The following is a 22,776-nucleotide window of genomic DNA, read 5'->3' on the forward strand; positions in this document are numbered from 1 at the left end:
GCGCCCTGGCCGTCGCTACTTTAGCCGCCTGACAGCTGTAACTATCCGTGACTCCCCTCAGAAGCATTGCAGAAACTGCAGCGCTTCCCTCTCTGCTGAATGCGAGGTGTGAGGGGACGCAGATAGAACTGTAGAGAGGGGAAAGGGAGGAAGGAGAAGAGGCAGTTCCCGTAGAACAAAGGGGGGAGGAGGTGACGTGAGAAGGCAAGGAAACGGCACTGCTATACGACAGTGGTCGCGCGGAAACAGGGTAAGCTTAAGTGGAAGCTTTAGCTCGGGCCCAACTCCGACGCGGCCTATTCATATACATCTAAAAACGCAAAAACGTTATTCTGGCATAACCCCTGGACCGATGGTAACGAAATTTGTTGCATTTGAGAGCGAGTTAAATTCTAGTGACTGTTGGTCGTGCAATTTCTATTTAGGTCCTGAAGTTTGCTAAAAAGTTTTTCGAAAATTCGAAAGATTGAAAAAAAAATAGAAGCACGAAGTTTACAGATTCATAGCTCTGCATAAAAAGAGATATCTTGGTTCGGCAAACGGAATCGATTAGGTCATTGGAAGCTGCAAATTCAGTACGTCAATTTATATCTTACGTGAACAAGGGAGAACACAGGACAGGACACAGGACGTCCTATGTCCTCCCTTGTCCGTGTTTTTTGGCGCTGTTTTAAATATGAATGATCCGTATCAACTAGCTCGCACCCAAACCCTTCTGAGTCATCTTACGCGAATATGTTACGTTGTTTACAAGGGTTCTGCAAAAGCTATATTTTCATAATACTAAATTTTTAAGATTCATGTGTAACAAATCAATTTTGGCCGCTTTAGATGTATTATTACATGCAATTCACGGAATTGTATTTTAAATTTTCGTTGCTGAGTTACAGAGTTCTGAATTTGATAGTTTCGTTTTTCAAAAACTTTCCATTTTTGCCAATTTTTAATAAAACATTCATGACCTATATAAAACATTGCAAACCAGTCACTAGATCTTAACTTTTTGTTTTATATGCAACAAAACTTGTCAAATTTGGTGAAGTAGTTGCCGAGAAAAACGAATTCTCCTATTACATGTATTTAGATAGGAGCACCCGCGCTAAAGCTTCCTCTTCAGTTGAAAGTATAGTACATTAGGTTGAACTGCTATTTTTGAAAAATAAACTTCATGCAAATATGTCAATTGGGCAACTTAGTCAGGGCGTACAGAAGCTGAGCCGCTATAATTAAAGGGCCACGCAGGGTACAGGAGACACTACGGAAGCGGTCAACCGTCAAATTAACTCCTACGTGCCTGCTGGGTTAGTGTTGCGGCTAAGGCACTGCTAGAGGCGGTGAATTTCATCGCAATCGTAGAAGCCGCATTTCGATGAGGGCGAAATAAAAAATGCACGTGCACTTAGATTTTGGGACACGTTAAAGTACGTCACGGTGTAAAAAAATCCGGAGTCCGCCACTACGGCTTGCCTCATAAGCCCAGTGCGGGTTTGTAACGTTCAGCACCATAATCCAATTCAAGTTTATTACTTCTGCCACAATGCGATGTGCCATGGGAGGAAATGACAATACTGAAACCCTCTCAGAGGTTGTACAATATGGCGCGCAACGCCTCAACTAATCGCCTCTACCCGTGTTTTCTTTGTACTACACAGACAAACAAGCAGTCCTGAACGCAAGGTAATGTTTACCATCAACTCACCACTCTCCTATTATCCTAAACGTTCAAAAATTTAAGCTTTAGCCGTCAATATCACCGCGAATGATCGTCAATCAGAGCATCCCGCACGGAAGGCTTCGCTTAAATTGATTTCCACAGAGCGCCGGGTTTGCACAATTTTCCTCTTGTGTGTGTTAGTTAGAATCTTCCTTTAGTCTTTCTTTTTGCCGCTACATTACCACTTGAAATGATAGTTGCATCAATAAAGGGCTCCATCACGAATGGCAAATATTGTTGGCATATATTGTTGCAAAATATTTCCTGCATTGTTGTTCATACTTTAAGTTAAGGGCATAGAAAGACAACTGGAAAACAAACAGTTAGGGTTTGATTTACCCTGCATGCGTAGTGAAAAAATGGTGCAAAAGAAGCTCCCCGCACTGATGTATACGGACGACGTATTGCTACTAGCGGACTGTGCAAGTGATTTACACACACTTGTGAGTATATGTCGCAACGCAGCGACAAATCTAGGCCTTAAGTGTAGCAATGAAGAATCAGCAAATTTCACCTTTAATGAAGGAACGGGTAATTACGTGGTGTCAACAGCAAGTAATTCCCACAGCCAAGCAGTATGGATACGTGGCGTACGCGTAAACAAACCAAATATTTAATCTAGCTCCCACCAAAATAATTTGGCAGTAACGGTGAAGTGGAATGCACTAATAATGAAACAGAGATCACTGTGGGACCGCAATATGTATGAGTTGGCACGTGAAGTCTGTAAAGAAGTAGTGGTGCCTGCACTAACGTTCGGAAATGTCATTCGTAGCTTAAAGTGGGTTATCTCGTCAGAGTCAACTAAATAAGCGTAGGCCGGTTGTCTCTGGAAGCCCATGCTAAGACCACAAATCAGGAAATGCAAGGTGACTTGGGTTATGCCACTTTTGAAGTCAAAGAAGCACAGAACAAAATTTGTTTCAAAGAAAGACTCCGAATATGGATCAAGTTGAACTGTTGGCTAAAGTGCACACGTATTTGTACCTGAAAAGCGTAGAAACAGAATGGAGGAAGGAATGGAAAAGCTGGTAACCAAGTCCATGGTAATTGAAATTGTATATAGACAAGGAAAAATCATGAGAGAGAAACGTGACAGAAACAGAAAGAGTGGAACGGATGAAAATATTGAAAAAAAAGACCATGGACATTTATAAGAATGTCAAGAAAAAAATATAATGGAAAATGTACACGATACAACAATCGAGAGATCCCTCCTATTTATTACTCGAGCTATTTTCCTAAGGGAAAAACGTAACGGAGCAAATGTTCAGAAGATAATAAGGCATATCTACTCTGCAGCATAAATCCGGAGGTCACTCAGGACATCCTAATAGAACGCGAGGAGACTCACCCAGTGAGCCCCGGAGGTGGCCTACACCTTCTAGAAGGGCTTGCATTTTAATACATGAATGCATCACCCGGTCAGCAGTCGAGAGAAGCAATCTGAATTCTCATATCATGAACCAAGGTACGAAACAAATCGCGCCACCAGTTAACCTTCATTCCGTTAACCTCACCTATCCCTTCGTTTCCAGATTTCTCTGCCTGCTACTCAATTTAATACATTCTTTCATGTTTTTACATTTATATGAACTGCACGACACCCTTTCACATGTAGACCTGCCCCCGCCCGCTTTTACATATGTCACACTCCTGTTGTTCCGGTTTCGGTCTCTCCCCCTTTTTTCTTCCGTCTGTTTTTTATTATATTTTCTTGGAACGCCCTCACCAACCCATTCAAAATCCCAAAGGACACGATACCTTTTTCGGCGCCTCAGCCACACAGTGTGTAGCCATTCTGTATACCGCTGTGACGACACATACGTTGAATCACGGGGCTAACGTCCCATGAAATACCGTACCGCTGCCTTCCAGCTACCCCATGGATTGCATGCCAGACACCTTGTCAACATCTTAACTCCTTCAATATGACCCGACGCGTTGCTGCTGTGCTACTCAAGTCATTCGTTCAACTAATGTATTTTGGGCCTTTTTTGTTACTCGCGCACTGACCGCCTGACCGGCTCTCCTAAAGCCACAAAAACTTGCCGCCAACGACACCCCTGAATGCTCCCTAACCCCACGCTTCCCCAACACCTTCCCATTTCCTTCTTTTTCTTTCCTTATTCTTTTCCCCGTCCTGGTGTCTTTTTCCCTTTTCTTTCTTTTGTTTTCTGCGCGCCTTCCCAATCTCCCGCTCTTGTCCCGTCGTCTTAGGAACCACGCTTACAGACGTCAGGCGAAAGCGCTCTTCTTCTTTGTAGTTTCTCGCTCTATATCGAGCTGCCACCGACCACAACCGCACGTGACATCACTGTAACAACCCTTTAAAACTAGCGTGTCGAGGTCCTCCTATCGAAAAGTAGGTCAACCTTTCTGAGGCACTTTATCCCGGCTTATAACCTGTATACCACAGGTTGCCAAATGAACAGGATTTTTATCCTGCGCGTCAAATAGCAAGCCCCGGCATTTGGAACTCTTGTGACACATAATTGTCTCTAATTTATACTGCATACCGCTTCGTGAGCGTTCTTTTTTGTTCTTTTGTACCAGATAACAAAGTCCGTATGTGAGCGGGCTTTATATTAGTGGCCCAAATAACAAGCGCTATTTGATATTTCGAACAACAAAGTAACCGCTATTATTTTAAGCTTTTCTCCCAGATAGGCACTGCAGTGTTATCAGCAGGATTTGACTCATAGCTTTCTTAAACAAGAAAGATACGGCGCATCCAAACGGCACACTAGCTTTAATAAAAGCAGCGGACAGCCATACGAGTTTGAGTGTGCAGCAAGCGAGGAGGAGCCGGTCAAATGGTTGTTTGCTGGGAGGGTGGCACTGGAGGTTTAAACAAACACCAAACCTGTTGGGTTAATAACGAATTGACTTACGATATATACATAAATATGTATATAATCAGGGTGCCCCAGCTAACTTCAGCAAGAGCTTAAAAATATGCAAACACCACGTGGCTGGACAGATGAAAGGTCATGTTTGCCGTCGCTTGGACATACCCAAACTTCTTATTCCTATTATATTATAAATATGGCTATTTAATTAATCAACTTCTCAAATATTATAAGTGCCTGAAAAGTGTCAATGAGGAAATTGTAGAGGGACCTGAACAACTCCCGTTACAGCTTTATGCTGATCAATATGTGATATGTCAAAGTGCTTTTGTCAGCGTGAAAGTAGCCCGCAAATGCATGCTAAATTGCCGCGCAACTGGTGGCTGAGACAGTTCGCGTGCATTCGCGGGCTTCTTTCACGCTCAGAAAAACATTTTTTATGTAGCGCATACTGAGAAACATAAAGCAGTATGGAGAGTTTTTCTTATCGCTGCACAGTTTTCTCACTGACACTTTTCATGTAATTGGGATATTTGAGAGGTTGATGTTTAAGCCAATTTACTTAATTAGGCAGGATGAATAAAAACGGTGTTGATATCTCTAAGCGATGGCAAACGACAGTACTTTTGTTCTGTCTACCTACGTGGCACTTGCGAATTTTCGTAATGCTGGTTAAAGTTAGCTGGGGCATCCTGTGTATTAGCAAATAAGCTAATACACACAGCTAATACGCAGGATAATACATTACTGTTGCAGGAAAAAAACAGCTGTTTTTTCGTGCAATAATAATGCTTATATATATATATATATATATATATATATATATATATATATATATATATATATATAATTACTATAAGCACTCTTCGCCACTGGCATAATATTGCAGTCAATTGACGTGTTAAACCTCCCTGCATTATTTATACGTACATTTCCTCAAAAAAGAATACAGTTACTGGCCAGGAATGCTCACCTTACACACCACCATAACATAATGAAACTTGTACTCACATAAGTGAGCCGGTAGTGATACGAGTTCTGGATCCGTGGTGGAATTTTAAAGATGGTAGGCGGCGTTATATAGCATTGGAATTTGGGTATTAGAGCCGCAATCTCTTGTTCTTTGAACGATATGTGTCCCAGGATCACCAGGACGGTGGGCAAGTGAACGATCCTGGAAAAAATTAAGCAGCGCTGGGTACATATTGAGAATATTGCAGGCAAAGGGAATGTTTGATAATCCCTGCAACAGAATCCTCATTCAAAAGAAATCATGGAGCGAAGGTGGCGACACTCGACTTTCTAAATTTCACATAGCTTGCGACAACTCTGGTTCTAGAGACTCACGCACCATGCCAAAGTCCACCAACTCAGGTGTTCAATGTGTAAATTTAGGAGGAATAGTGGTCCAAATTCAATAATAAAATGCAAAGTCGCTAATAATTTCAAGACAATTAAGTTAAAAACGGCTCTGCTCTTTGGTAAACATGCACTTGGGGGTGCTTGATAAGGAACGTCGAAATGTGAGGCTTATGCCTTCTGGAGATACCTCAGTGATCTCCGTTTTTTTTAATGCCAGGCAAAGGCGATATAGATAGAAAGATGTTTCGAAAATTGTTATATTTATTTTGGATTCTTCTCTTATATCAGCAAAATTAGCTAACACATGAATTCTCATTTTTTGTCGAAATAACGAAATACGGATTATTGCAGGCTATCAAATTTTAAATAGCACGGGTTCTGGCAACAGGGGAACATTCGGTCTAGGCAGCCAGCCAATTACAGCCAGGATGCCTAGTTCAGCGTCGGGATGTGTTTGTTTTCTCCTTAGTTATATGAGTTGGGGCAGATTCTGGGCAGGAAACTTTTTCAAATTATCCGCAACAGATTCAAATCATTAGTACTTGTATTTTTAAAGAGAGAAATGATAGATTCCGGAATAAAGCGTTAACCTGAGGCACCTTTCAGAAATAGCCATGAGACTTAGTGGTGCAGTATTAAAACTGATTAGTTGCAAGACAGTTGTCTCTGGGATTTTTGCGAACATTCCCGCGAAATTACCTTCGTTTTTACGTGGTGACCGAAAGTGCTAAAAGTTGAGAAAATAAAACGCGACCTTGCCACGTCCCAGACAGTGTTTGGAGGAGAATACCTATGCAAACAACAGACGCATAGTATATGCACAACCCTCGCACTCTCGCAAAGGTTCCTTCTGCACTGCCATGCTCTTATTGACAGTTTGAGAATATTTAACTAGGCGAATGAAATAAACACCTCCTAAAATCTTATTTATTGGACCGTTACTCTGAGAAGGGTGCTACATAATGTTTCCTGCTCATCATGCTTCCATTCAGTGAGGGTTCAGGGAAAGGAGAATAGAAAATGAAATTTTGTAGTACAACGATTTTGTGCCTTGAACAACGACTTTGAAGTTGTGACTATAAATTCTACATGCATCACCGTCGTTGTTGTTTAGCACCATGGTGAATGTTAGATTAGAAACGGGGATGCTTTTTAAAATGAAATTATTGATTCTATGTTGCCGCCTAATTTCAATGCTCTACTGATTGATAACATAAATGTTAATTTGTTACTCAGTCTTGCCATTATTTCTGATGTGTTTGATATACATCATTGCTGATGACATTGAAAGTACGATAACAGTTCCCACGAGACTTACGGACACTTCAAAGACCTAAATTGACATTTCTTTTTTATCATCAACGCGCAGGAACCTCTTCCTGGTGTATTAACCGCAAGAATAAATTATCATGTGCCTATCCTTGGCACTTTACCACATCATACAACTCGATTTACCATGTATGAGCCAATTATTATAAAGAGGAACGCTGACGACGAATGTCACTCCTACTTTCACCGACTTGTAACGTAGTCAAACTGGTCTGACATATTAACAGTAGATGACATTCGCAAATGGTAAGGTATGCCCTTATCTGACCTAAGCTATTTATAGAACAAAGCTTTTCCACAATGATTCTTGAAGAAATATAATATTTCAAGGGATCTTCAGACAACAGCAGCATATGAAAAAACCATAATATGGTTGCTACTTTCATGAGAAAATATATTCAGAACTTCTTGTGAGTGCAGCAAAGTGGAACATAAACTGGCAGCTGATATCAAACAAGCGCGGGATCAGGTTTACCTAAACAAGTTCTGTAAATCAAGTAGCTCTAAACAAACAATAGGACTTGTTGGGCGAGTTCCTTCATAATTCGAGGGAAAAAATGGACTGTGCGGATCTCAAGACAAAGGCGTAGTAAGTAACCTTCAACTTTGTTTTTCGTCACTCGTCAACATATGTCTTTAGTCGCACATACGTGGAACATGTAATCACAATGTCACTACCACAGGTTAGGGCAAGCCCCGCAAAAACACTACTCGGTATCCAAGGCTTTGCCCCAGAACCTCTTCTGAAAAGAAGAATGAACCCGGAGATTGCGGCAATAAGCACGTGCGGGGGTATATGAAAAGCGTGGTCGGCCTCGTCTACGAGATTCGGCTAACTTGTGGAAAGTTGTGTGCTAGGCAAACCGGATATTGTGTTAACAATCACGCAATAGAACACAAACTTTCAATTAAAAATAAAGGTGATGCGCATTTGCCTGCGCATTGTCAAGCTTGCATGTGGGTTCCAGATTTGCGAAAAATAAAGAACTTGGGTAAATCCTAAGGTACCACAGCCCGGGAACTGATAGAAGCTTTCTACATATCTCTTAGAGGGCAGGCTTGCAGGAAACATCTATTTTTTGTTGGATGGTGAGAAGCGTTTTTTGTGCGGCTTGCACTGATTCGTGGTATAGACAATGTGATTACATGTTTCGCGCTTGTGCGACTAAATACATGTATTAAGGAGCGACGAAGAATAACGTTAGTGAAAAGTTAGCAGTTGTCCGTATCCCTTACTACGTCATTGTCTTCAATTCTGCTCAGTCAATTCTTTTTTCCTCCAAAGAAAGTTGGACCATAATTTACTACCTTTTTGGTGCCAAAATCAAACCTTCACCATTGCGGCTCAATATTGGCGGCGTTGATTATACACGGAAAGAATTACCACACAAGTTTATTACACTATTTACATCGGCAAGAACAAACTGGTCTGATATTAGTGACAAGGGCCTTATATCTTAAGGTCCACCAAAGCGAGCTCCCTTTTCTTTGTACCTCTTGCAACAATAAAAATTACTTTTTTGATCATTTCTTTCAATTCTTGCTGCTTGGTTTTTTATCATTTCACTTCCCCTGACTGCTTGTGATATTTAGATATCAATATTTTGTACAAGAAGGCTGGCGCAGTTAGGTTCTGCGCATGTGTTGTGCTTGTCTTAAATTTGAACCCTTTTCAAAAATAAGCCAGTTGTGAGTAAGCGTTTCCTCGTCTTCGTGTCGTCTTTTCACCGTGTGGTCGTCGCTTTTAGCGCTAACAGTTTTAAAGACCTCTTACAAAAGCGAAGTAATGGACTTCATTTGGCCCTCCGCCACAACCGAGCTCCTGAAGTCGTCTATCGTCGATACTGTAATTTGGCCCATTAAGAAAATAGGTAAGATCACTGCTGAGTCACGTGTTCATATTACCAACAGTGGGCTTAGCGGGAGAGTTTCCTTTTACGAACATAAAGTAACTCGTGCCTGAGTCGTATGTACAGGTGGCGACGTAGCGCAAATTTGTATTACGTGCGATCTCAGCCCAATGGGTTTTTACTGAAGTCGTTGAGCAGCATACAAGCATTAACTTCATTAATTACCTTGACACGCAAAGCATGTGCACTTCTCAGTCCTTCGTCAGTTCTTCCTCTACGAGTAAAGGAGACGCTATTGAAAGAATCTAGAAATTTTCGCCATTACCACTGTTTTTAGATCTTCAGGAAACGTACGACTCGGTCAGCCATGACATTCTTTTAGGAAAGATGCATCAATACAGAATTAAAGGAATATGGCTCCATTCACTGAGCAGAGATGTAAATCATAAGCTTCGGTATACTACTGCAAGTGATTTTGCTCTGATCCTGGAAACATCGTTGCAGGCGTTCCACAGCAATAAATTTTGAATTCAGTCCTTTATTACTCTACAAAAATGCTATAGTTGACATACGGAATGCCAATGACATAACAATTTATGCTAACTAGACAAAGATTAAGTCATTCAAATTGCCGCTAACGCTTTCTTGAGTGATTTTGTTGTGTCGTGCGGCTCCCTCGAACGTCCACTGAGTGTTTTGAAAACAAAATATGTAATAATTGGAGCAAAAAGCATGAATGGTAATGTAAGCTTCATTCCATTATTTCTACACACTTGTCCTAATCTGAGATCGTTTACTGAAACTCCAAGGAGTGGGAGTTTATAAGCCTTAACTTTGATTCCCGCACATTCAGCATTACAGTAAAAAAACTACAGTCTGCTTGGTAGGTGTAATAAACACCTATCCAGCAGCAAGACGCGACTCTAGATGGCACCCAGTGTTCTTAGGCAAGCGTGAAAGAGGCGTCCGGCTTCAGTAAACGTCTCATGCATACCTCACTTCAACGGTGACAGTTCGTTGTATTGCTAGCGTTATTCAATACTAACACATCACTCTCGCCATTCATGGTGAGATAGGTTCGGCCCTGTCTTTTTTTTTCCTTCAACAAGTGTACTCCCGCAAACAACAATAAATCGAAGGCATTGTAATTCGCTAGGGCATCCCAATATCGTTCACTTAATTTGTTTCACTTATCAATTTTGGGGAGAAATACACTGCATTGCCCACGGGTCAGCACAAAAGGGGATGATTAACCTCCTGGCAGGGTCCTGCTCGCCTTGGTCACAACAGCAACAGTGCTCACGTAAAAAAAATGAAGAAAATGTTTTTTCTTTACTATTATAGGGAGTATGAAGAGTAGTTCCGTCGCACAAAACATGGCAAAATTACACACTTCGCAGTTACACAATAACAAAGTACTAGCAGTAACATTTCACAAATTTAGCAAACGCTATTTTCACACATTTCACAAGACTAGAAACAAAACAGACAAAGGTCACAATACTTTCAAAATGTATAAGAGGCGGCAGTGCGCATATGTGAACTTTACTAATCTCGGCCGTTTAGCTTTATCTACATTTAAAAAGAAAAAAAAGATATTATTCCAGCAAACATTCAATATCAAATTTTTTAGCAGTTACACGTGAGAGGTTATGCCGGTTCATTTGTAGTAGAATACTCATTACACAAATTCATATTAACATAGTTTACTAGGTTTCTTTTTCATTATCTGGTCCTGCACTTTCCTTAAGTATGTTTGTTTTACTGTAAATCACGACCAGTGTTCCGGCTTAGGAAGGCAAAAGTAACTGCAGTGTGCAGATATTTAAGCATGCATATAAATTGCCAAATAAATCTTACAAATAAGGCCGAAATGTATACCTTTGAAATGTGTAATAACGGCCAAATTATTAATCTGATCTGCGGAGTTCAGTAGTATATTTTTTTTGCAAAGCTAGACGTTTATCCTTATCCGTTTTATTACCATTTCCCGTGGGTATGAAATGACCTAAACAGTGACCACCAATATCTTATACCGTTTATTTCTAAAAAGAATGGCAACCCATGGTGCAGCAGTGTTCATCAATTCAAGACAGATCTTCCATATCTCGCTGCTGTTTTGGACAGCAGTTCATAGCTTGCATTCGAAAAACTCAAATTTATCGTTTTCCATTTCCTCGCTTAGTCCGTTCGTAAACTGCTTAAATGTTTCCGAAATTTCAAGGTCGCGTGATTTAGAAATTGACTGAATTATTTTTTTCGTATGTTTGATGAGCTCATAGTGGTTATTGGTTTCCGTCGTTTCTTGCGCTTAACAGCTGTTACAGCTGGTATTGCAACTCTGCTGTAACCTTGAGATAAGCACTTTATAAGGTCGAGATGGATTAGGCTCCGGAATGCACGCTTGTCCAGCTTGCGCTTGCTCTGTTTGTTTGTGATCGCCGCGAACTCTCCGGCTGCCGTCCACTGCTTCGCTAATCTGATTGGTTTAAGGGCTCATTCATACTGGCGAGTGAAAGAAATCACGTGACCGACCACCACTGATCCCCAAGGAGTTTCTCACGGATAACAACGTTCGTGCAACCGAGCGCTTTCCGCCCGTCGCCACGCCGATATGTTTGCCTCTGATGCTCGCACCCCCATCGCTGCCTAAATTGGCCGTGCACACACCTACTGTTCCTGCAGCGCTCATTAGTTGAGCAGGGTGGAGGTTTGCTACTGTACTCGAGGCAGCGGACAAGTAGGGCACGGAGTCACTGAACGAGAACGGTGGCTTTTAGGCCAAAGTGCCCATTTGCGACAATTCGCGACAGGTCCCTTTGTCGCCTATCCTCTGCGAGTCGCCGCTGTGAATCAACCTGAAGGCCTCTCGTAAGCTTGACTGTACCAGTGTAATCTGCACTATCACTTTTAAATAAATGCCACCTCAGATACCCTGCCTATACGACTACTATAGCGCTATTGCACGTGGTGCGAAAGTTCTCACTTTCTGAAAAGAGCCTCCTCGCAGACGCTGCACGACAGAAAACTACTTACTTCATTATTCGTGCAGCTTCATCGCAGGCGCTGGTGTCCCTACTGTAAAGGCCAAGGAATGTGTACGACACTACCTTCTTCGGTGGAGACAGGAGTGATATTTGGTGTGCACTCTGTTGGAAAGAAGTAGATGGTCATTGCGTAAATGTCACTGGCATCACGAATAGTTTCACACAGCGCAGCTAGAAGTCCATCATAATATAGCTTTGGACATTAACTTTTTTTTTGGACAAGGACTCTTCATCAACGTAACCGCCACAACAACTTAAGAAACAAAATCATAGCGTCTCATGCAAGTTCCATTGAAAGTGATGTGTATTCATCCGCGTCTGCGTCACGTTTATGCTTACCAATCTTACGATGAGTAAAATGGCAAATACCATTAGACTTATGGAAGCGTTGCAGGCGATAATAAATTTAACGACGCTGACGACTCTAGTAGTGCCTTGTTAGGATTTCATATTGTTGCGAAGAGGACAGTCTTATTAAAAAATGGTATTGTTCTCTCAATATGAATTTGTAAGAAATTGTGACGACAGTAAAAACTAACTGGCTTTCACTTTTTGATGTATAAGGTTAGTAGTCCTTACGATTCACATTATAGCGCTAATCGAACTTAAACTACACACGCGCAAAAAGAAGCGTCGTAGTAGGCAGCTACGGTATACGTGAGAAGCGTTGCAGTCCATAGGAGCGACTGATACCTTCGTAAATGAGCGTTCTTTTACATTCCGAATTTTCGCATAGCCCATTGCCCACTTCCGCCGGCAGTCTTGTGGCTCATGCAAACAGCGTTGTACAACTTCTCTGCATTGTTACCATGAACATAATGGCGTCCGTGGAAAAATAAACCAAAATATGGGTTTTTACGCGCCAAAACCACTTTCTTATTGTGAAGCACGCCGTGGTAGGCGGATTCGGGCAATAGCGTTGACGTGCAGACAAATTACTATTCTTAAGCAAATGTGCTATTGCGCCACTACCTAGAAAATGCAATCCTTTCATGTCCACCATAATAACGGATATATTTAGAAGAGTTGCTCATATCATTGGCTGCTATTATCATTCACGGTCGAAATCAATGAATAAATGCATGACCCAAATATACATAACGAAAGAGCGACGTATCACAAGCCGTCAAAAGGATTAAACGTAAAAAAGTGACAGCTCCAATTTATCATCATAAGTGAAGCCCTTTATAGGAAACTAACAATCACCATCGACGTCGTTCCTAGTCATTGAGCTAGAATTTGGAGTTCTTTTGTTGTGGCTGGACGTTACATCTATACTAACATTATCAAAATCTGGTAAGCAATAAACGCAAATGAGAACGGTGATGACGCGCATGGCGGTAGGTTACGTGGGCAGGACTCATTATGTAGAAATCACACATCATAAAAGAGCTGTTTCTGCTATAGTGATGTGCACTTAACAAATATTAGAGTTCTCGTACAAGAGTCAAGAATTTGCGAAACGCCGTAAAGAATTTGAATATGAATAAAGTAACGATGTTGTTAACGTTAATGTACATATCTTCTTCGTTTGAAGTTTTATCGCTACATATTGAAATTGAAAAGAGTAGCTTTAGCTGCAGTTTAGAGTTGGAAGCACATAATCGTAGAAAGTACGACTGCGTTCTATCAAATCACAGATAAACAATTAAAGCCTCTCTCATAGCCGGAATAACCAAAAGTCAACGTCAATATTGCACGATTCACAACCTTACAAATCAACTAGGGCATCAAATAGCCAAAATTGAGAATTGGAGAGGAGCAGCTGAGCTCATTGTAAGATTGCGGTGTTTTAAAAGCGCTAATTCAATATGTAGTAAAGAGGTAAGGCTGTATTTGCGATGGAAAGCGAAGATATATAAAGAAAGCACACACAGAGTCAGGCTCGTTGCAGCCTAAAAGTAATTTATTGTCCATGCCATTTTGCTTTAAACACGTCTTCCTAGCCAACTTCAGACGATTCTGACGCAACAGGACCCACTTCTAGATAGGTACAGTCGGTTACTGTCGCATGAACATGACAATGGCAGAAATGCCATTGTCATGTTCATGTGTCATGTCAAGTAAGCAATAATCAGCATCTCAGTTTACGTTAAAGTGTAAACTAGCCGTAGGTGGGTGGTATGTGAATCTTTGTATCACTGTCACCTGAAGTCGTGGGAGCACGCCAAGTGCCATCTGACTCATCGGGTGCGTTCTCTCCTAAATAAAGTGCAGTGCCCCAGTTCAACAAAGTGCTTCACTGTGTACTCGTTGTCGTTAGTGGGGAGAGGGCGCGCGCATGGAGGTGCCCTAGCCTTCGGGACGAGAGTCAGCTGGGTCGAGAAAGCCCGTCTCCTTGCGCATGCGTGCTCTCATCCTCGAGCATGCGCTCAGGTGAACGCGGCACGCCAGCCTCACTACGGCACGCCAAATCTCTACTCCGTGGACGGCCTTGAGGAAACCCCAGTGCCACGCGCCATCTCGCAATGGGTGAATGACAAGATATAAAGCAGCGTAATGCGGTGAAATATCCATGGTTATATTGCGCTTAGTTTTACAAACACGATATTAAAAAAGGACAGGACGTGGACGGATGCAGCGGACGCGCTGCGTCCGTCCACGTCCTGTCCTTCCTTAATATCGTGTTTGTCCACGTCCTGTCCTTCCTTAATATCGTGTTATTACGCCGGCGTGAGGTGGGCCACAGCGAAACAAATTCAACGACACTGGAGACTCGGCGAAAACTGGCAACAGGAAACTCGTCACGGCCTTGTGTTCACACGACCTTCTACCTTGCGCGAGCATCGATAAAAAAAAGAAAAACCTGGTAAGATGAAGTCCGCCAAGAATTTCTTTCTTATTCTGTCATGCTGAAACGGAAATGCTTTGCGTATAAAAGAAGCAATAATTTGCGACTGATACTTCTTGTATTACCTAGCTACAAACAAGTGACCCCCAAGATAGGCTAGACAGGCCGCTGAAGCAAAGAAATCCGGCCGCGCACGTAAGCCTTCTGCGCTTCCGCAAGTTGTTGTTTTTTTCTCTCTGTAACTCGCGCAAGCTTTGTCCTCTCGACTTGTTTTTTGCACGCCTGCTGCTATTCGACCGCGCACTCCGGTGGTATTTGCCAGCGGCCAGGTGAGAACACGGGCACGCTGGCCTCACGGGCCGTTGTGCCGGTGTTAGGGAAGGACATGTCGACGGCAGTGGCGCAGGTAATTTGACACGTAATAAATCTTACAGAGACAAGTTTACGACGCTTTCTGTAGTCCCCAAAATTGCAGGACTCTTTTCAGGATTCCCAAGGCACGCTGGCCTCACCGGTCGTTGTGATGCAGTTGGCAAAGCGCAGGTCTACCATTGTGGCCAAATTAGTTTGCCGTTGAGTGAATTAAGGGGGCAATATCCGGAACGCCTTTGATGATCCCACGCAACATGTAACTTCTTTCGCTACTCATCGCTTCTCGAAAACGTGATCACTGGTTGCCAGGACTGCTAACATTGTAGTATGTTGCCAGCACGGGCGAAACGCGGGCAAAGAGATAACGCGCAGTAGCTCCAAAACCAAGAACTTCTACGTCAAACATTTTGTGTTGTGAACGCCAGAAAATGCCCTTTGCACCAAATCACTTGCTTGGAGAGCGAGTAGGAGGCATCACGTCGCCTGAGGCGAAATTCTGTCTAAAACGCGCAGTCGTCCGTGTAATAGTGCTTGTAGAGGTCAGAAGATACGGTCCGGTGATGAAGGAATGTTTGGAAATTACTATTTGCCATCGACGTACTGTATTGTTTCCGATGCATGAGGTATTTTGTACGCCATATTTGTGAAACGTAATTTATTTTGTTCGTATTCTCACCCACTCGCCAGTTTCGCCCAACTCGCCTCCACCCACTGTTCTGCTATTAGCATAGCATAACAGATGAAGACACGCTTGTATTTTACGTTTTTCAACTGAGGCTGCTTGATGGAGCTACATACGGGTACTGCTGCCTACCGTGGAACCACGTCACCACGACAGCGGAAAAATGCGAAAAGCTTAAGCCGAACGTTTTATAGCGCAAAATAATCAGTTACGTATTGCAAAAGGCTTTTTGTGTTTTTTTTATGACATGCCGCATTGCGCCAAGAAAGCTTCGATGAAAGCTTGTAAGGGCGCTAGTAATCCTACGTGTCTTATTAAATAATAGAACTAATTCCACATAAGGGCAGCATGCAGTTGTGCAGTAATAAAAGAATGCTGTGTCATTCAGCACAGCCGGCCTAACACGTGCTAGTTAGCGGTCAAACTGCGCGCGCTCAAAACCGAAACCTTGAGTGGAGTTTAGTTATTCACAAAATCTGCCTGAAGCGCAAGAGTCAATTCGGCCGCTGGGCTTTGTGGAAGGTGGCCTTGGTAGATATGAGATATGGACCATTTCTCAGCATTGGTCAGGTTACTCGAGTGCAACCCTTCGACGCCGTTTACCAATTGTGGTGCGCAGGTGCGCGTCGACCGAGCTAGCAGATTCACCAGCCAGGCTGGTTACCCTGCTTTCGTGTGTCCCACGGAGAGCTGTTTTCTCTCCCCTCCCCACCCCTCCCTGCGTTACGCCACCCGAAAGTGTACACGGAGGTCAGAAAGTGTCGAGGTTGTTGACCTTAGTACCGAGAAAAGTTGCTTCCCAGCTATGAAAGATCGTTCACAGACGACCGGGTGAGGAGGAAACGCAGCACGGAGGCGGCCATCCGAGGGCAGAGTGTGGCGAGCGTCCTCACTGGCTGAACATGAAGCTACTTGCACAGGCCCTACTATTGGAGAAAAATTACGACACCTGCACGGGCTCGACGACTGGCTCAAAGGGGCGTGACCTCATGTGATGTAAGGGGTTATAAGCCAGAGAAATAACAGAAAGGGGGAGACGTTATTCTTACCACGAGCCGCAGCGTGCAGTTTGCCGCCGTTCGTCGTTAATTTTTACTGTTATTTTACTTGTTTCTAAGTCCTGTACATAATGTAAATAAACCTTCCTTTCCCAAAATCCACCTCAACCTCGCCCGACTCTCGCACTTAACGGCAAGTTCAAATAACTAGATGGCAGCACCCGGCAACACACCGACTCTGAGATCCAATAACTGGCGACAGCCATAAGAATGCACCTTCGACCAAAGGATGACAGCCAGGGCGACAGCCTTTCTGCAGGAGCAGAACCATCCGGACACGATAAGTAAGGCACGAGTGGTCGCCGATGCGTTCTTTCAAACCTAGTTCAGCGCAGCAGCGCAGGCTGTTGCCATCGCCCTAGCCGTACGAGCCGTCGAAGAGGAAAACGGCACACGTACTAACGGACACTTAGTACGCATATCGACTATACTTGATCGGACGAGTAGTGTAGGACACTGAGTAGTACACCGAGTGAGTAGTAGGACACTACTCGGTTTGCCGAGTAGTGTCTTGCGCATCCTAGGGCTAATACTGAAATAAGACCACTGAATCACCTGGGGCCAGGCACACGCCCGAGTGGACGGCGACGAACGAGTGGACCGCCTTGCTAGAGATATGTCAGTCGGGCCCTTGGAACACTCTGCCCCACTGAACCTACACGTCACCACCCACCAAGCGGCACGCTACGAGAAATGCTCGAGATGCAAACACTCTGCTTGTCCCCATCCCAAGCTCAACAGGTGGCTGGGGAGGTACTGGCACCGACTACCGACGAACACCTTTTCTCACTTGCATAGGGTACACAAGACGTACATCGATAGAGACAGGTAGAAATGTTGGAATTGATAAAATCTTTGCGTTCTAGAACATCGGCGACGCATGCTGCAAGGTAACGTGTTATTCATCTTATCGTTATCCTTAGACATAATAGAGTACAACTAATGCATTCTCATGAAATTACGACCTAAGGCTGAAACATGGATAATAACAAAGATGCTGCGACAGAATTAAAGTATGGGCAATGGTCGATGAAACTAAATAAATGCCTTGGCAGTTATGTATGAAGGCCACGATGTAATTATGACGCACGCCGTAGTGGGGCACTTCTAATTAATTTTGACCCCCAGGATCTGTGTACATGGGAACCTTTGTATGGTACACCGGCATTTTTGAATTTCGGCGCCAACGAAATGCTGCAACCACGGCCGGGATTCAGTTTTCCGCGACCTTGTACTATTTCGCTGAGCAACGTCAAACTCTCTCAGCAATCGTCCCGGTTCATGAATCAAGATAGTGTTACGCTTACTTGAGAAATCTTGAAGACAGAGGTTTGTATTAAAGAGCAAACGGGTGTCCCCGATATTCTATTTGATGTGAAGAAATAGTGGAGAAGGGCAGCCTATGAAATGCGTGGCCTGGTCTATTGTAATAGGGGCTAGGAAAAGTTTAGCGCCGTCGTAATAAGGTGGTGCGAAGACACTGAAATATTTTCAGGTATAACTCGTAGGAAGCAAGTGCGAGACAGGGAAAATTGGAGATCGTTTGCAAATGCATTTGTCCCGCTGTGGACATAAAAGTTGGCTGCTGATGGTGATGACTTCCAGTCGCCAAACGTTCTATTCAATTCTATTTTTGGATGTATTCTGCTTCCTCGTGATTGAAAGGAGTCATAAAGTTTAGCAAGGTGAGCATGCCGCTACAAGGCTTCACTTGACCTACGAAGAAACATGCTCGCTGAAGATGAACTGTCCAGGGCAGCCGCAACGCGGAATAAAAAACATGCCACTTACCTTCAAAACTAATGTGGCATTCACGAAATATTCTGCTAGATCAAATAATGGGTGGTGAATATTCAGAACTCCCCAGTGGTGAATGTTGTGGTTCCACAAGTTCTCCTGTGCCCACGCTTTAGCGGAGTCCTCATTCAGGAGACGCAAGAAAACGCCTATGTCCCTGAAAACAGGGACAAAAAAGTAGACAGCATTGCATTCTTTTACATTCAAGAGCAAAAGACAAAGTTATGAGAGGAAGCAGTGGCAGAGTATTTCAATCATTATTGGCATAGCCCGTCCTGAAATGGCCGTCTTCTGCAGTAAAAGGAAACGGAAACTAAGCTTCCCAAAGCACTATGCAGTATTCAACACAATTTCCGTCATTAAGACGGCGCACTTCACAGTAGTCCGCTGTGCAACAAAACATAGCGGCACAAATTTCTGGATGGAAGAGCTTGGTTGATGCAAGAGCACATTTCTTTATCCAGCGCGAGTGGGAGAAACACCGATCTCCATTTCACGTCGATATTCTGCGCAAGTGAAGACTACAATTTTCTGCAGGCGGACTCAAAAAATGCCTGAACGGAAGCCTATAGCTCCATTAAAACATTGATGCTGCAATTTTATCCAGGTACTTGGCAAGAGAAGTCTCGAAATGTGCATATCGACACGTACGGCCAAAATGCGACTTGCTGATAACAATAACTGCGTGCTACTAGAAGGCCTTTCACTAGGTTAAGACTCCAGGAATTGAATGAAAAGTATGACCATTATTGAAACATTTTTGTTGTTGAAAAAAGCTTTCGAGAAGCGACTAAATAAAAGCTAAATTACAGAGCGTGATGTGTACTATTGTTATAGTTACAACTTTTTTCACGTCCTGCCTGAAAGCGCGTATCCTTAGGCACTACATAGGTCGTAACTTTGATCACATTCGATGTTTGTGTTAATGTGCTGCACCGTTTCCAAGCTATGCAGCTGTAGATGCCGATGCTGTAATGTTAGTAGGAAGGAGGAGACATACGATGCTTTTTGAGGGAAGAGTGGTGATGATAGATGCATGGTGAAGGGGGGCAGCGACATTTAAGGACAATGCATACATATATTTATGTGTTCTATACCCTATATTTCAAAGTGGCACATATTTATTACGAAGCATTTGGTGAGTATTCCCGCATAAATGATGGACCCAATTATGCACAGCCGATAATTTAACACATTGAAGAACATCAGAGCCCTTGTATACCTTGTGGAATTCTACTTCGGTTTCATTGTGCTTTAGGGATGCGTATTGGGTCATTATTATGCTAACAGCACAAGTATAGCAGTGCTCACTGGCTTTTTTTTTCTTTCTCTCTCTGGGAAAGCAGGAAAAGTCACCAAAGAAATATTTGATTTTCGCTGAGCTTCCCTGAGCTTTGGCAAATACTACATCGGGCAGTCCTCAAGAAGCTCAGATGATCACTTCAGGGTATGCACAAGTAACATGCACAAATTTAAGGGTGGTCTCTGCTGCTCATTGCGACATGCGTGGCTGTCTTTCCATTCACTGACGTATGTGAGAAGGCTAAAAACCTAGTAGGAGAGATTATTGAGGCCGTAATGATTGGTAGGCTGGGCACATGATGGGTCAACTTGCCAGCTGTAGAGTAATTGAGAACTTGCGTTCATTCGGACTACCTATTTACAGTTTCTAATCCTTCGGCTGTGTGACATGCGCACTTGCTCTGAAATTTTTGCATAAATATGGGTGTTTTTTTACAGATAGCCTGTACGTCTCTAGTTAGTCGGGCACTTTCTCGGCGTCTTCCTCACGTAAACAAAAAGAAAGATGCGTTCATCGAATAAAAAAAAAAGGAAACCTCCGCGACTGGAGCGAAAAGTGCATACATTGTTTATTATCGCTCACGCACCATACAACACAGCATTCGTTTCAAAAGAACAAGCACTATAAAGGCATCCAAATTACATCACTGACAATGAGCGGCTCCTGATAAAAATGCGAAGCTCGTAGTGCTCCCTGAATAAGTTGCCGGGTAAATATTACTGCTGCCCTAGCTGCCGCGGTAACTGCAGACTGCGACTTGGGGAGTGACGTCACTAGCCTGTCATATGTAAAAGAACCAGCCTAGCAAATGATTTCACTAATGTTCCAGCACCGCAATGAGTAAGCAAGGCTTACCCAAAACGGCCTAGGAAAAGAAATTGACCGCCCTTCCCCTACTGTGCAGATGAGTGCGAGGGAAGCTTGTGTTGACTCGTTTAAAGCTTGTGTTTTAATGTGTACAAGTTTGGCGCAGAATAATATATTTATTACTACAGTGTGTGATGAACTATGTTGCTTTTGTTTGTGTAAGTATAGAAGCGTGACAACACAACACTGATTTCTTGTTTTGGTTTTCATTCATTGTGGTAATTTCACGGTATTGATACTGCAAGTGAAGTTGGTTACGTTGTGATCACTATGGTACGCATGTTGAGGCTGCATCACCCGTGTGCTACACGTGCCATTAGCAAAGGTAAGGCATATACAAGTCAATCGTATGGTTGTAGGGTACAAACAGTTACGGTTGGGCTAATATTTCACTCAATCACCGAATGCATTTCGTCGTTGTTCATTGGAATGAATTCCCCTGACTAGGACGACGCCGTGATCAAACCACAAACGATCACATACATTGCAGCTCGCCCCGAAGTTCAGCTAGAGAAACTCGCGTTTAAATCGGGCCATCGCTCCGTGAAACTTGAGGCTAGCACTGCTGAGGCTTTCGTCATAGTTTTTTTCGGTGAGGACTCCGCGACGACGTTGCCGATGATCTTCTGTCTCACGTTCCGTCAGCTCGGGATCTGCAGCTCTTCGTGGACCTTTGGCGTCAGCTTGGCACTCCCTGAGCTCAGGATCCCCGGGTCTTCGTTCTCGTAACGCCTCGGCTTCGCGCGCCGTCATGGCGAGGTCGGCCCATCGACAACGAGCGCTTTCTCGAACGAGTTCCCAGCGGCGTTCATCAAACACTGCCTGTTCTTCGGTGGAACGCATGACGCGCGGCCGACCCATCGCAGTTCCGATAGCGTTCTGACGCAAGAAACACTCGTTCGTCTCAAGTTACCTAGACACACAATTGCTATTGGCAGAGAGAACGACGTCAGTAGCGCGGCGGTGCAGTAGGATTCTCCGTTCAGCGGGTCTATTGCTTGTTTTCTTTATAGCAATCCCTGGACTTGCGCAGCTGTGAGAAAAGATTTTAGCGTTACATCGCATTCGCAGGCTAGCGTATACAAACTTCGCTTCAAAAGAAACGGCCATACCACGAGTGGTGGCGTGCTACGGCTGGTCGTATTGACGTGGAATTCGGAGTCCGCACGTCCACATGCTCCTGTGGCTGAATGATGTGCCGTAGAAGGAATTGAGCAATAAAGAACTGCACACCTCCTCAGCAGTTGAGCAGTAGTTTTCAACAAGCTGTAGAAGACTCAGTCAATATTTGTACCAGAGAATAAAAAAATGTTACCTATGGCATAAAGATAACTCATTGAGCTGTAACAGTCGAAGAGCCAAAAGCTAGTTACCATGAAGAATAAAGATATTTAACTCATTGAACATCAGGATATCACAAGTCAACATTTTACGTAATAATTTTAGCGCCATTGGTGCAACATAGTAATGGAAGCCAGTCATTTCACAAGGCACATAGATTTGGGATCAATTTACACGCTAGCCCCGTTAATGAATAGGCGCTTTCAAACTTCCGATAACCATGCACTGTTTATCAACTTCCAGTTTTAGAAAAGATCCTTTTTTATGCCTTTAAGCTCAATGTTTACGTGAACACCGATGCAAATGGTAGCAAACTTTGAAAAGACACATCTGCATACTGGTGTCATTGTCAGAATTCGTATCAATTAGATAATAGTTTCGAAGTAACCACTTACAATTCTTATAACACAA

At 43.3% G+C, this 22,776-nt stretch overlaps 1 protein-coding gene across 3 annotated transcripts in view; it reads right to left on the bottom strand.

The window, feature by feature from the left end:
- Positions 1 to 22,776, bottom strand: part of LOC135914282 (uncharacterized) — a 77,230-nt gene that overhangs the window by 27,642 nt on the left and 26,812 nt on the right. For 2 of the 3 annotated variants that reach the window (XM_065447065.1, XM_065447064.1), the window contains exons 9-11: positions 18,849 to 19,011; positions 12,144 to 12,256; positions 5,578 to 5,740 (exon numbers count right to left, since the gene is read on the bottom strand). In XM_065447065.1, the coding sequence (XP_065303137.1) occupies positions 5,578 to 5,740; positions 12,144 to 12,256; positions 18,849 to 19,011 (439 nt within the window). Of the gene's footprint in view, positions 1 to 5,577; positions 5,741 to 9,332; positions 9,382 to 12,143; positions 12,257 to 18,848; positions 19,012 to 22,776 lie in introns of all 3 variants that reach the window. The other variant, XM_065447066.1, reaches the window with a different exon arrangement.

This window comes from Dermacentor albipictus, chromosome 8, assembly GCF_038994185.2.
Source record: "Dermacentor albipictus isolate Rhodes 1998 colony chromosome 8, USDA_Dalb.pri_finalv2, whole genome shotgun sequence".
In the NCBI taxonomy this organism is placed as follows: Eukaryota; Metazoa; Arthropoda; class Arachnida; order Ixodida; family Ixodidae; genus Dermacentor; species Dermacentor albipictus.